Raw genomic sequence first — 14,450 nt, 5'->3', positions numbered from 1 at the left:
CACGGCTGCAGCCGTTGCTCTCGCCAAGCAGCGCAGCATCTCTTGCAGCTCACTCTACCCTTGGAAAGTATCCGGAAGCTCCTGTTGCTTCAAAATGCAGCAGCCCGCATGGTTTTGTGCAGGCCCAGTGCAGGTGCCTGTGTTGCCTTTCCCGCGGGAGCTGCATTGGCTGCCAAATTGACCCAGGTGCAATTCAAGGTGCTGGTTGTCGCCTTCCAAGCCTTCATGGCCTGGGAGCAGGTTATTTGAAAGGCCCCTCTTTCCCCAGTGGCATCCATCCACCTGACCCACCAGAGAGGGGAGGCAGGGGACGTTACTGGCCCCGTCTCTTTTAGGAGGACCCAGAAGAAGGGCCTTCTCTGTGGTGGCCCCCTCCCTGTGGAACATCATCCTCACAGAGATTAGTCTGGCCCCCACTCGGACCCCCTTTCACAAGGTCCTGCCAATGGGCTTGGGGAACCCCGGGTGGGAGGGAGCCCATCCTCTCTTGACGGATTGCTGTGGGCTTTTCTCTTCTTTCGGCCTGCCTGCCAGACTGATGGCCTTGGTGGCTCCTTGGGCTGGTTGTCTTTGTTTTTTGTTTACTGCCAGCTTATTTGTCCGAGTTGATGGTTCCTTGATTGGGATATGGGGGCTTATTGCTTTTGCCATGACTGCATATGGGGCTTTCATTTTTTGTGAAGCCATCCAGAGTGAGTGGGCGGCCAGATACATTTCCTAGAGAAATCTGAACGTTGGAGGAGCAAGTAAGAGGTAGCGTCAAGCATAGGAAATCAGGAGCCAAGGCGATTCAAATGAAAAGGGGTGCATTTATTACATGAGAACACTCTACAAGAACCAGGGTCAGGGGAATTCAAGGTGGGCTGGGCTTGGATCTCTTGTGGGCACAAAGGGACTCCGGACCGATGATGTGCTTGACCCCTCCCTCGGGCTCAGCCTGGTCACCTCCTGCAGGCGGGCGGGTGGGCAGCCACTGGCCATGTATGGAAAGAGCGTGGCACAATGGCAGCATGGGGTCAGTTACCATCTGTACTAATCTGAACGTCGCTGTTGTAGATCGGATGGAATCCAAAAGTGAAGAACCAGAAAGTAAACAGAGAAAAACAGATTCCTCGGAGAAACCAAAGGCTCCAAGCCAGCTGAAAGGTAGGCCTTTGGGGCAGCAGACGCTGAAAGGAAACCCTTAGGATGGCCTTCAGGGTTCAGCCGAGGTCACTTGCCGAGAATGGCAGCTTGATTGTCTTCCCTGTACTTTGAACTCAGTACTGATGTCTGAGCAGTTAAGAGCGGGTTCTCCTGTGCGCCGCTTGGAGAATCCAAGCATGCGTTTAACTTTGCCCATTTGCCTTGAGATTGAGTTAGGAAAAAGTCTTGGCTTTCTGCATGTTTCTCCCTCCCTTCAAAGGCCGTAGGCAGTTAGGGTGCTCCGAAGCGTCCCCCAAACCCTGAGGCCAGGGAGCGGAAGTGGGAGGAGAATGGCGCTTTGCATATCCCTGTCTGGCAATTCTTGGTTTAAGAAATAATGGAAGTGAGGGAAAAATTAGGGAGGGGATTAAAAATAAGCATCAAGACGCTTTCTTGCTCTGTTTAGATAGCCTTGTGGTGAGATGGGCATCAAACGAACTAGAGATCGATAGATGAGAGAGGGTTGAGAATATGATAGAAGATGAATAGAGGATAGAGGATGGATGGATGGATGGATGGATGGATGGATGGATGGATGGATAGATAGATAGATAGATAGATAGATAGATAGATAGATAGATAGATAGATAGATAGATAGAGAGGGGGGAGAATATGATAGAGGATGATGGATGGATGGATGGATGGATGGATGGATGGATGGATGGATGGATGGGAGGGAGAGATGGGCAGATGGATGGCTAGAGAGGATAGATACCATGGAGAACAGATAGACACAGATGGATGAGGGGGGGAAGATATGATGGATGGATGGATGGATGGATGGATAGATAGATAGATAGATAGATAGATAGATAGATAGATAGATAGATAGATAGATAGATAGATAGATGATAGATGAGAGGGAGAGATGGGTAGATGGATGGCTAGAGAGTGGATAGATATCATAAGAGAACAGATAGACACAGATGGATGAGGGGGGGGGGAGATATGATAGATGAATGGATGGATGGATGGAGAGGGAGGGAGGGAGATGGTGATGAAAGGATGAACTGAACTAGTCCTTGTTTATAGAGAATTTCTTTGTTTTGGGCTCTTCCTTCTAGATTTAGACTTCCTTGTCCCCAAAGCCGGCTTCTTTTGTCAGATCTGCTCCTGCTTCTGTGTGGACGAAGCCTCCATGAAGAGCCACTGCCAGACTCCCCTCCACCAGCAGAACATGGAGGTACTGCTTTTCCACCCGGGCAAGGAGCCCCAAGGGTGAAACGGGGGAGCAGGGTGCGAATCCCGCCCTTCCTGCAGTGGCCCTGGGGAGGAATGCCGCTGGGTTCTTGGGCGAAACCCAGTGGATCCCATTCCAAGGATCCCCCCTCCCCCACAAGAGATTCTCCCAGGATCTTTGTGGCAGGAAAGGAGATCAAGGAGAAAGCCGGGAGGCTCAAAGGATCCCAATAACCACAGCTAGTCCTCGACTTACGACCACCATTGAGCCCAACATTTATGTGGCTAAGTGAGAAATTTGTTGGGTGAATTCTGCCCCATTTTACAACTTTTCTTGCCACGGATGTTAAGTGAATCACTGAAGCGGTTAAGTTAGTAACTTGGGATGTTAAGTGAATCGGGCTTCCCCCACTGACTTTGTCAGAAGGTCCCAAAATGACCCCGGGACACTGTGACCGTCATAACTATGAACCAGCCGTCAAGCGTCCAGTGTAGATCACGTGAGCCTGGGGATGCTGCAAAGAAGGGTTGCAGCTGGTAAACGGTCATAAAGTCCCCTTTTCCACTGCTGTTTCCCAGTTGTAACTGAACGGTCATTAAATGAACTGTCATCAGTCAAGGACTACCTGTGTTTCCCCCCATCCATGTGTTCAATCAGAAGTTTCCCCATTTTCTTTTTTGCCACCTTCTCTAAACTGGTGAATGGCAGCTCTTGCTTCTTAAGCCATTTCCCAAATCCTTACTGATCGGGGAACCTACTCTTTCTCGCATCACAATGGACCAGTGGTGGGGTTGAGTGGGGAGCTGCAGAGGGTGTGCGGAGGCCCCAAATCACACCATACACAGAGGAGAGAGTCTAAAAGCGGAGTCCAGGCTTGGCTTCAATACCCGAACTAGGTAACATCAGCACTAATGACCCAGTTTGGGGGTCCAGGGGTTCAAGTAAGTGTGAATCGCTTTGGACGGGAGGAAGGCCTGTCCTCAGCATCTGTGGGTGAGCTCTAAGCTGTCTGCACTTGCTAGGGAAAAAAGCTTTTGATGCCCCAGGGATCAGCGTGGCTGGCTGCGGGATTCTGGGAGTTGGAGTCCACAAGTCTTCAAGTGACCAAGGTTGGAGACCCCTGCCCTCGCGGACTGTCCAGTGGGCAGAATGACTCTGTGGTAGTTTTGAAAAAGCAGGCTCCGTCCTAGGGATCTTTGGAGAAGGGCCTGAGAATAAGGCCACCATTAACGTAGAGCCCTGAACAAAAAGAGCCCAGCGTCTCCCCCCTGCAGTCATCAGCCAGACCAGCATAAATGAACTCCTACGGTGAACATCAGACCAACAATCACGTCAACAATACCCCAACCAGGAAACTGGCAAAGAAGCCAACAGCCCAAGACGGCCCCCACCAACACTGACAGGCAAGCCAGTAGAAAAGAAACGGACTGCAAACCACACTCCTCGCCGTCAGTTTTCCTAAAAATGCCCTAATTGATTCATGAGTATCGAGCCAAGTTTCAATACAAAGCCAGTCATTTATTAGGAGCGCCATTAGGCCTTTCCGCAGTCAGATCTGAGCTTTGAGCTGACCTTTAGCCCTGTTCCTCCCCTCTCCTCAGTCTGTGTCATAAATCACATTCCCCAATGAGGTGCACCCCTCCCAAGCCTGCTGCAGTCATCTGAGATACGACCTTATGCATGGAATGCGCTCTTCCCCCCCCTTCCCTCACCATGACAACTTTAGCAGCTGACACTAGCACTGATGATGTTACCTAGTTTGGGTCATGAAGCGTCTTGCAAGGAAACCACCAAGCTCAGAGAGCACCAAGGACCTCACCCACCCCTCCTCCCTGCAAACCGTACCCCCTTCTGGCACTGATGATATTCCTTAGTTGGGTCATGAAACGTCTGTAAGGAAACCCCCAAGCTCAGAGAGCACCCAAGACCCCTCTTGTCAATCCTGAGCTGCAGGTACTCCTCCTTTCTTAGATCCCTGAAGTTTTGGGTACAGGCCTTGGTGTCACACTTAGAAGAGTGCAGATAAAAATGATAGAAAAAGAAAAAAAACTTTCTCAAAAACGGGGCAACTGATTAGCCTTTGGGAAAAAATAAACCCTGAACCTTCTTATAATTTGTCCTAAAGCAAAGGTTTTTCCCCTCTTTTTCAGAAATTCATGGTCAAGAGCCCCGCAGAGGAGAAAGAAAAAGAAGATACGGAAAAAGAGAGTTTAACGTGATGGGAAGACGGGAAGTGCCTCCGCAGAATTTCATTTAGGGTCCAGTTGCTTTTTTTTGTGTTCTGTTCCTGGTTTTGTTCCGTTTTTACTTGGTTCCTTTTGGAGATTTTCATGCCGTATTCACTTCGCTTCCTTCGAGAAGCAGGCTATTAAAATTGTGTAGTGATTTTTATTTCCTTCCACAATAACGCTGGAAGCGCTCAAATAAATTCTTACCGTAGAGCCAAGAGGTTGGGTTTTTTGTTTTTGATTCTGAGTGGCAGAAATGGCCACCCTTGTGCCGTTTGGACGTCAGTTGGGCACCCCGAGTTTCCACCGCAGACAAATTGATGGGGGTCTCCCGCTCAGCGGTTTTATTAGCCTGTGTTGTCTGGCATTTTGTCATCGTATTTGGCACATTTAATACAATAGCAGAGTTGGAAGGGACCTTGGAGGTCTTCTAGTCCAACCCCCTGCCTAGGCAGGAAACCCTATACTGTTTCAGACAAATGGCTATCGGACATCTTCTTAAAGACTTCCAGTGTTGGAGCATTCACAACCTCTGGAGGCAACTTCTGTTCCACTGATTAATTGTTCTAACTGCCAGGAAATTTCTCCTCAGTTCTAGGTTGCTTCTCTCCTTGATTAGTTTCCACCCATTGCTTCTTGTTCTACCCTCAGGTGCCTTGGAGAATAGTTTGACTCCCTCATCTTTGGGGCAGCCCCTGAGATATTGGAACACTGCTGTTGTGTCACCCCATGTCCTTCTTTTCATTAGACTAAACATACCCAGTTCCTGCAACCGTTCTTCCTGTGTTTTAGCCTCCAGTCCCCTAATCCTCTTTGTTGCTCTTCTCTGCACTCTTTCCAGAGTCTCCACATCTTTTCTACATCGTGGAGACCAAAACTGGATGCCATATTCCAAGTGTGGCCTCACCAAGGCATTATAAAGTGGTATTAACACTTTGTGTGATCTTGATTCTATCCCTCTGTTGATGCAGCCTAGAACTGTGTTGGCTTTTTTGGCAGCTGCTGCACACGGCTGGCTCATATTTAAATGGTTGTCCACTAGGACTCCAAGATCCCTCTCACAGTTACTACTGTTGAGCAAGCTACCACCTATACTCTACCTGTGCATTTCGTTTTTCCTGCCTAAATGTAGAACCTTACTTTTTTCACCATTGATTTCATTTTGTTAGATAGTGCCCCATGTTCAAGTTTGTCAAGATTCTTCTGTATCTTAAGCCTGTCTTCTGGAGTGTTGGCCATTCCTGCCAGCTTGGTGTCATCTGCAAATTTGATGAGTTCCCCATTTATTCCCTCATCCAAATCATTGATGAAGAGTCCTGGGCCCAAAACAGAGCCTTGGGGTCCCCCACTGCATACTTCCCTCCACGTACATGCGGTTCCATTGAGGACTACACGTTGAGTGCAGTTGGTCAGCCAGTTACGAATCCATCTGGAGGTGATGCTGTCCAACCCACATTCTTCTACTTTATCTAGTAGCCGGTTATGGTCTACTTTATCAAAAGCCTTACTGAAGTCCAAGTAAATTGTATCGACGGCATTCCTCTGGCCCACTAATTTTGTCACATTGTCAAAGAATGCAATAAGATTAGTCTGGCATGATCTGTTTCTGTCACATCCAACCACACGGCATCAAACGCGAGATGATCGTAGCCAGCAGAATTCCAGGATAAATTGCTTCCACTTCCCCAGGCGTAAATGTATTCTTGATAATGTTCTTTATTTATTGATTAGTCCTGGGGCCATACCAAAGCACAGAGTTCCAGAAAGAAATTGTTACTAAAATTTGATAAAAGCAATTTAAAATGGAATTGGATAAAATACGATTTAAAATGAAGTTGGAATGAAATACAATAATTTGAGATGTAAATGTCCAAATCGGAGTCAGGAGTTTATCGGCCAATTGGAGGCATTTAGACGTGGAAGAAGAGCAGGGTCAGGGTAGGAGAGACTCCCATTTCAGCCAAGGGGCTGCTCGGTCTCTTTAAAATCTTCCAGTGATGAATCAAAGGTGCTTTTTCAAGTGGCATCTGGACTTAACTTGTGTTTTTTCTTTGGAAGACGTTTTGCTTCTCATCCAAGAAGCTTCTTCAGCTCTGACAGGAGAGTGGGGTACACACAACTTCTAGGAACAAGCAGAACACTTGGGGAAATCTTACTTGGGAAAACATCCTGAACTCTAAAACGAATTCAGTAGAAACCCTTAAAAGGATCCGTTTCCACTTGTAATTACGTTGTTAATGCGATCGGCCCATTGTATCAACCAGGTGCCTCCAACCTTGGCCGCTTGTGGACTTCAAACCCTAGAATTGAACTCTGGGAGTTGAAGTCCACAAGGTTGGAGACACACACACACACACCCACCCACCCACACACCCACCCACCACTCTAGAGGCCGGAATGGACCCCGATTGGCTTGGTTCAGAGCAGCAATTTTCAAACTTGGCGACTTTCACACCGGTGGAGCCCACCTCTCAAATTCCTTTCAGCCAGCACTTAAAAGTTGCCAAGATTGAAAACGCTGTTTTAGAGCAGGGGGGGTCTCCAAATTTCCCCACTTTGAAGAGGACTTGTGGCCTTTGACTCCTATGGCTGGCTGAGGAATTCTGGGAGCCGAAGTCCACAAGTCCTCTTCAAAGTGGGGAAATTTGGAGATTTCCTGATCTACCATGTCCTACGCCATGACGGATGGGGTTGATTTGATTTGATTGATTTGATTTAATGAATTTATAGGCCGCCCAATCCCGAAGGACTCCGGGCGGCTTACAGAAAATAAATTTTAAAAAGTGAAGAGTGCCTTTAGTTTAACCCTCTTCATGGCTGTTCGGGGCTAAGTCTGCCTTCCAGGTAGTCCTCGAATTGCGACCACAGTTCAGCCCAAAATGTATGTTGCTGTTATTCCTGTGGATCTGAGAAACCAGCTGGTGGTTATTAATTGTGTTTGTGTGTGTGTGACTCAGTGAAGGGATTCATTTATCATTAATCATAACTTGTTTGCTGTTCTGTTAGGACTACCTTAAAAGTACAGATAGTCCTCGGCTTACAGCCACAATTCAGCCCAAAATTTATGCTGCTAAGTTGTTAAGTGAGTCTTCCCCCTTTTACGGCCTTTCTTGCCATGGTTGTTAAGCGAATCACTGCACGTGTTAAGGTAGTCACGCGGTTGTTAAGTGAATCGCTTCCCCCATTGACTTTGCTCGTCAGGAGGTTGCAAAAGGGGATCACGTAACCCCGGGATGCTGGAAGCGTCATAAACGCGAGTCAGTGGTCAAGCATCCAGATGTAAATCACGTGACCACAGGGGTCTGCAAGGGTCGTAAGTGTGAGAAACTGCCATAAGTCACTTTTTTTAAAGTGCCATTGTAACTTCAAACGGTCACTAAATGAACTGTTGTAAGTCGAGGACCACCTGGAAGACAAGGTGGGGACCATCAGGGGCTGGGGAGGGAGTCCTTGCTGGCCCAACGCTGGCAAATTCAGTTGAAGCCCACCTGTCCCACAGGTGGAGCCGTTGAGCCGTTGATGGCTTCCCCCTTGGCTTCCTTTGGAGATCTTTCCTCCAGGTAAGATTCCCCTGTTCTACCTGGTCTAGCAAGAGAGGAAGTTTTGGAGGCCCACCTGGGAGGAGGTCAGAAGGTCAGCATCCAGCGACTGGGCCCCTCACCACAACAGTCTGAGGCTGGCCAGGGTGTCCCCCCCCCCCAAGCCTTTGCCCCTTCAGCAGCCACTGCACAGGCCATCTCCTCCAAGTGGCCGCCTCGGCCGGGTCTGGCCAGGAGAAGAACGGTCCAGCAACCCCCTCCCCCCCAAACACCTGCATCAGACAGGTAACAGAATAACAAGAGTTGGAAGGGACCTTGGAGGTCATCTAGCCCAACCCCCCCCCCTCAGCCCAAGGAGGAGACCCTGCACCATTCCTGACAGAGGGCACTCCAGTCTCTTCTTGAAAGCCTCCAGGGATGGAGCTCCCACAACTTCCGAAGGCAACTGGTGGATTGTCCTCACCGTCAGGAAATTCCTCCTAGTTGCCAGGTTGAATCTCTCCTTGGTCAGGGATGGTTTATCTTGGGGAACAGCCTTGTCCCCAGGCTCCATGCACCCCCATTTTGGTCCCTTTAGGACAAGTGGGGGGGGGAGACGGACCTCCATAAGGCAGCATGCAGGTGGGAAGACCCCCCCTCAGGTGGTAGCTACACATCGTTTTCATTAAGAGCATGGCAGGGAGTGGTTTGGTTGTGACTTTGTGGTGGGTTGAGGTTTTAGTCTCATCCTTACACCTGTGTGTAAATCAGGGGACACAGCTGGCTTCAATCTGGCTGAATCCAGGTAAGCTTTTTTTGGCCGTGAACCTTTTCCCAAATGCTCGCTCCGCTTTCCCTTCTCTGGCACTTCAAAGTCCAGCAAGAAGAAAGCAAACACCGCAAGCCTCTCGCGCAGTTGGACCCGAATGTGTGTAGATGTGTGTGTTTGTGCGTGTGTGCATGCATGCATGGAAGTATGAAGATTTGAGGAGAGAACCCAGAATTGAGGAATTTCCTGACACTGAGAACAATTAGTCAGTGGAACAGCTTGCCACTAGAAGTTGTGGGTACTCCATCACTGGAGCTTTTCAAGAAGAGACCAGACAGCCCTTTTGCCTGGAATTGCTGTAGGTTTCCTGCTGAATCGGGGTTGGACTAGAAGACCTCTGGGGTCCCTTCCCAGTCTGCTATTCTGTTAAGTGACTCAGAGCATTAGCCCGGGGGTGGAAAGATGTAGCAGCCACCTCGATGACTGATGTCTTCTCACACAGGAGACGAAACCTGTGAACTGCATGTATGTGTGCCTGTGTGTTTGAGTATGTCCGTGGATGGAAGTGTGGAAATTTGAGTAGGAGGAGGAAAAGAGAATCAACCTGGAATTAAGAAGGAATTTCCTGACTGAGAACAATTAACCAGTGGAACTGCCTGCCTCCAGAAGTTGTGGGGCCTCCATTTTTTAAGAAGGGGCTGGACAACCATTTATCTGAAACGGTAGAAGGTGTCCTGCTTGTGAAGGAGGCGGCTGGACTAGAAGACCTCCAAGGTTCCCTTCCAATTCTATTTACTGCCTGGTGTTTGGGCTGGGCCTGACTCAGAGGTGAAATTCAACTTTTTTTTTACTACCGGTTCTGTGGGTGGGGCTTGGTGGGCGTGGCAGGGGGAGGATTCTGCAAAATCCCCATGCCCACCCACCCCCCCAAAAAAACTCTGGGACCAGCCAGGTTCTCTGAACTACTCAAAATTTCCGCTACCAGCTCTCCGGAATCTGTCAAAACCTGCTGGACTTCACCCCTGGTCTGAATGTGTGTTTGTGTTTGTGTACTCATGGAAGTGTGAACTCCAGCCAGGATCCCCCCCCTCCCCGTGAAGCTGGCTGAATCCAATCCCAGCTCCTTTGCCCTTTAACTAGCCCAACCCCCAGCCCTGACGCCCCAGAGCGGAGCATCCCGGCTCAGCTGCCCAGCCATGCGCTGCCCCTTTAAGAGCTCCCAGGCTCTGCCTGAGCCCCGTGCCAAGAGCAGCTGAGCCGGCCCAGGCACAGAGGGCGACTGGCCTGGAGGCAGAGCAAGTGGACGTCCAGAGGCCCCCCAGACCGGCCCAGAGCGCTCCCGAGAATGCTCCGCGTCTTCATCCTCCATGCCCAGCAAGTCCAGACGCCGGACACGGACATCAGCGATGCCTATTGCTCCGTGGTCTTTTCAGGTGAGAGGGAGGGAGGGAGGGGAGGGGAGGGAGGGGCATGAGTTGGCAGCCCTGCAGAGGCTGGGACCCCTTTGGAGAGAGGGAGGGAGGGAGAGGGCCCCTCTTCTCTGGTCTTCCTTCCTTCCTTCTTTCCCTCCTCCTCCTCCTCCTCCTCCTCCTCCTCCTCCTCCTCCTCCTCCTCCTCCTCCCTTCCTTCCTTCTTTCCCTCCTCCTCCTCCTTCCTTCCTTCCTTCTTTCCTCCCCTCCTCCTCCTCCTCCTCCTCCTTCCTTCCTTCTTTCCCTCCTCCTCCTCCTTCCTTCCTTCCTTCTTTCCCTCCTCCTCCTCCTCCTCCCTCCTTCCTTCCTTCTTTCCCTCCTCCTCCTCCTTCCTTCCTTCCTTCTTTCCCTCCACCTTTTCCTCCTCCTTCCTTCCTTCCTTCTTTCCCTCCTCCTCCTCCTCCTCCTCCTCCTCCTCCTCCTCCTTCCTTCCTTCTTTCCCTCCCCCTCCTCTTCCTTCCTTCCTTCTTTCCCTCCTCCTCCTCCTCCTCCTCCTCCTTCCTTCCTTCTTTCCCTCCTCCTCCTCCTTCCTTCCTTCCTTCTTTCCCTCCACCTTTTCCTCCTCCTTCCTTCCTTCTTTCCCTCCTCCTCCTCCTCCTCCTCCTCCTCCTTCCTTCCTTCTTTCCCTCCTCCTCCTTCCTTCCTTCCTTCTTTCCCTCCTCCTCCTCCTCCTTCCTTCCTTCTTTCCCTCCTCCTCCTCCTTCCTTCCTTCCTTCTTTCCCTCCTCCTCCTCCTTCCTTCCTTCCTTCTTTCCCTCCTCCTCCTCCTCCTCCTTCCTTCCTTCCTTCCTTCCTCTGTATATTTTCTATTGCTGCCTTCCTATTTCTTTTCCTTTCCCTTCGCTTCCCTTCTCTCTCTTTCCTTCTCTTTCCCTCTCTCTTTTTACCTCTCTTTCTATCTCCTCTTTCTTAATCTCTTTCTTTCTATCTCAGTATCCAGTTCTCTGTCTCTGTCTCTCTCTCTGTCTCTCTGTCTCTGTCTCTCTCTCTCTCTGTCTCTCTCTCTCTCTCTCAAACTGCACATCTCTCTCACAGAGGGACTCTGGATGATATACAACAAAGTATTAAAATATCAAAGGAAGGAGGAAAGGAAGGGGGAAAGGAAGGAGAGAAGGAGAAAAGAGGAGGGAAGGAAGGAAGGAGGGAAGGAAGGAGGGAAGGAGGGAAGGGGAAGGAGGGAGGGAAGGAAGGGGAGTAGGAGAGAAGAAACGAGGAAGAAAAGAGGGAGGGAGGGATGAAGAATTAGGACCGTTGTAAGATAAGATGGATCTATGGGATGATAAGAAAGCAATCTTCAAGTATATTGTCAACAGTAGGGAAAAATTGTTATAAATACATATTATTAATAACAGTTATGAGATCATATAATTGTGAATGTATATATGAAATTGATAGAATAAAATAAATTATAAAAAAATATATCAAAGTAGTACATGAAAGTTAAGAGGGGGGGGATGAAAGCACTGTGAAGAAGGAATTGAAAAGCCCCCCCTCCCGGCGGGGGGGGGGTTTGCTCCTTCTACTTTCAGGTTGCAATGGGGAAGCCAGGGAGCTAGGACATCAGCCCTCTCATCTCACCCCACAGGCAGGGCCCCCCAGAGTGGCATCCCAGCTGTCTTGGGTCGGGGCCCCCACCGGAGCTGGAGAGACGATTTGGAGAAGGCCGAGAGTGTTTCCAGGGTTGTGGGGATGCCTGGCCCAGCCTGGGTTTTGTTAGTGGATAAACATCGCGTCATCCCCATCCTTTCGGGCCCCACTGAGTTGAAGGAGGGCTGCGAGCTCCAGCCTGCTCCAGTCAAGGGGGACCGTTTGAATCCCTCGGGATGGGCCCCTGAAGGCAGGACAAGAAACTCATCAAGGAGAGAATCAACCTGGAACTAAGGAGAAACTTCCCAACCGTGAGGACAATTAGCCAGTGGAACAGCTTGCCACCAGAAGTTGTAAATGCTCCATCACCGGAGCTTTTCAAGAAGAGACTAGACAGCCATGGGTCTGGAACAGTTTAGAGCAGTGTTTCTCAACCTTGGCAACTTGAAAATGTCCGGACTTCAACTCCCAGAATTCCCCAGCCAGCAAATGCTGGCTGGGGACTTCTGGAAGTTGAAGTCCGGACATCTTCAAGTTGCCAAGGTTGAGAAACACTGGTTTAGAGTCTCCTGCCTGAGCAAGGGCTGGACTAGAAGCCTTCCAGCTTTGTTCTTCTGTGTTTGGCTCTGCTCTGAGTTCAGGACACGCTCTGCTGCATCATGTCCCAGCCAGTTCTGTCGATACGAATCCTGGCCAGTATCAACCCTGCTATTCTAATCACTGTGATTTCGGGCCCTGTGAGTCTCCCAGATGGGCAGCAAATAAATGTAATAAAGTAGTCCGTCAGCCTTTTCAAGAGACCTTAAAAAGTGGGAGATGGAAGCAAACAGCAGGGTTCATTTTCTCCATCAATCCTGACACGGAGGATGGTGGGAAGCGGAGTGCCCTCTGCACATGCTCATAGGCACTCTTGCATTGAAGGTGGCAGCTGGATATATATATATATATATATATATATATATATATATATATATATATATATATATATATATATATATATATATATATATATATATATATATATATATATATATATAATATATATATATATATATATATATATATATATATATATATATATATATATATATATATATATATATATATATATATATATATATATATATATATATATATATTTCTGAGTGTCGCCTGTCCATTGCATGAGAAGCCAGAAAGAGGCTATATATAGCCCAGCAAGTGGCCTGGAGAAGCCAATGGGGGAGGGGGGGAGGGGAGGGGAGGGGAGAGTCCGTGACTCAGTGAAGGGATTCATTTATCGTTAATCATGATTTTTGTTTGCTGCTCTTGTCAGGGAAACTCCAACAGTACTACCTTAAAAGTACAGGCAGTCCTCGCCTTACGGGCCACCATTCAGCCCAAAATCTATGCTCCCAAGATGTTAAGTGAGTTTTGTCCCATTTTACAGCCTTTCATGCCCTGGTTGTTAAGCGAATCGCTGCACGTGTTTAAGGTAGTCACGCGGTTGTTAAGTGAATCTGGCTTCCCCCATTGACTTTGCTTGCCAGGAGGTTGGCAAAGGGGATCATGGTAACCCCGGGACACTGGAACCGTCAACCCAAGATCTTCCGTGCTAGAAGGGAGGGGGGATTGAGAGGAGGAGGAGGAGGAGGAGGAGGAGGAGGAGGAGGAGGAGGAGGGAGACTGTGGGGTCCTTGAGTTGTTCTCTTGCAGACGTTTCATGACCCAACTAGGGAACATCCTCAGTGCTAAAGGAAGGAGTTTGGGAGGAGGAAGAAAGAGGAGGAGGAGGAGGAGGAGGAGGAGGAGAGGGAGGAGGAGGAGGAGGATTGTGGGGTCCTTGGTGTTCTGTGACCTGAGTTGTTCTCTTGCAGACGTTTCATGACCCAACTAGGGAACATCATCAGTGCTAGAAGGAAGGAGTTGAAAGGAGGAGGAGGGAGGAGGAGGAGGAGGAGGAGGAGGAGGAAGGAGGAGGAGGAGGAGGAGGATGATGATGATGATGATGATGATGATGATTGTGGGGTCCTTGGTGGTGTTCTGTGACCTGAGTTGTTCTCTTGCAGACGTTTCATGACCCAACTAGGGAACGTCATCAGTGCTAGAAGGAAGGGGGTCTGCTCTCATTTCGGGCTGGAGGACACTGTCCTCTTGGAGGAACCTTCCAGAGCAGGAAACCTCTTTTTGCCCCAATCCTGCTCTTCTGGAATTGTGAGTCTGGATTGAAGGAGCATCAATTCTGTTGTTTTATGGTGAGAAACCCATGGTCTCCTGTGTATCTTTTGTCCAATTCTGCTGGGCAGAGCAGGGGGAAAAAGGAGTTTCCCTTTCCATTGCTATTAGTCACGGTGGGCCATAAGGACATTTTGGGTTCAGGCCACGCGAGGAATCAGGGCCAGCCGAGGTGAAGAGCTTGTGGAAAATCCCCACAGGGTGCTCAGCCCAAATGTGACCTCTTACCATGCATGGCGGAAACTTTCTACTGAATCCTCATCTTTTACTGCATTGTTGAAAGATTAAAGCAGTGTTTCT

General features: G+C 49.2%; 2 protein-coding genes across 2 annotated transcripts in view; both read left to right on the top strand.

The window, feature by feature from the left end:
- ZNF638 (zinc finger protein 638) overlaps window positions 1–4,807 on the top strand; it is a 45,808-nt gene extending 41,001 nt beyond the window's left edge. Inside the window, exons 23-25 of the mRNA XM_087723885.1 lie at window positions 1,057–1,146; window positions 2,251–2,369; window positions 4,517–4,807. Coding sequence (XP_087580011.1) covers window positions 1,057–1,146; window positions 2,251–2,369; window positions 4,517–4,585 — 278 coding nt within the window. The 3' untranslated portion in view covers window positions 4,586–4,807. The remainder of the gene's footprint in view (window positions 1–1,056; window positions 1,147–2,250; window positions 2,370–4,516) is intronic.
- A 5,257-nt stretch (window positions 4,808–10,064) lies between these two features.
- Window positions 10,065–14,450, top strand: part of DYSF (dysferlin) — a 122,153-nt gene continuing 117,767 nt past the window's right edge. The window contains 1 exon segment of the mRNA XM_087723823.1: window positions 10,065–10,314. Within this exon segment, the coding sequence (XP_087579949.1) occupies window positions 10,227–10,314 (88 nt within the window). The 5' untranslated portion in view covers window positions 10,065–10,226.

This window comes from Thamnophis sirtalis, unplaced genomic scaffold (assembly GCF_051295495.1).
Source record: "Thamnophis sirtalis isolate CommonGarterSnake01/CBP01778 unplaced genomic scaffold, rThaSir2_p1.2 scaffold_10, whole genome shotgun sequence".
NCBI classification, from domain to species: domain Eukaryota; kingdom Metazoa; phylum Chordata; class Lepidosauria; order Squamata; family Natricidae; genus Thamnophis; species Thamnophis sirtalis.
The sequence above is the reverse complement of the archived record's forward strand: the minus strand, read 5'-3'. Positions and strand labels throughout refer to the sequence as shown.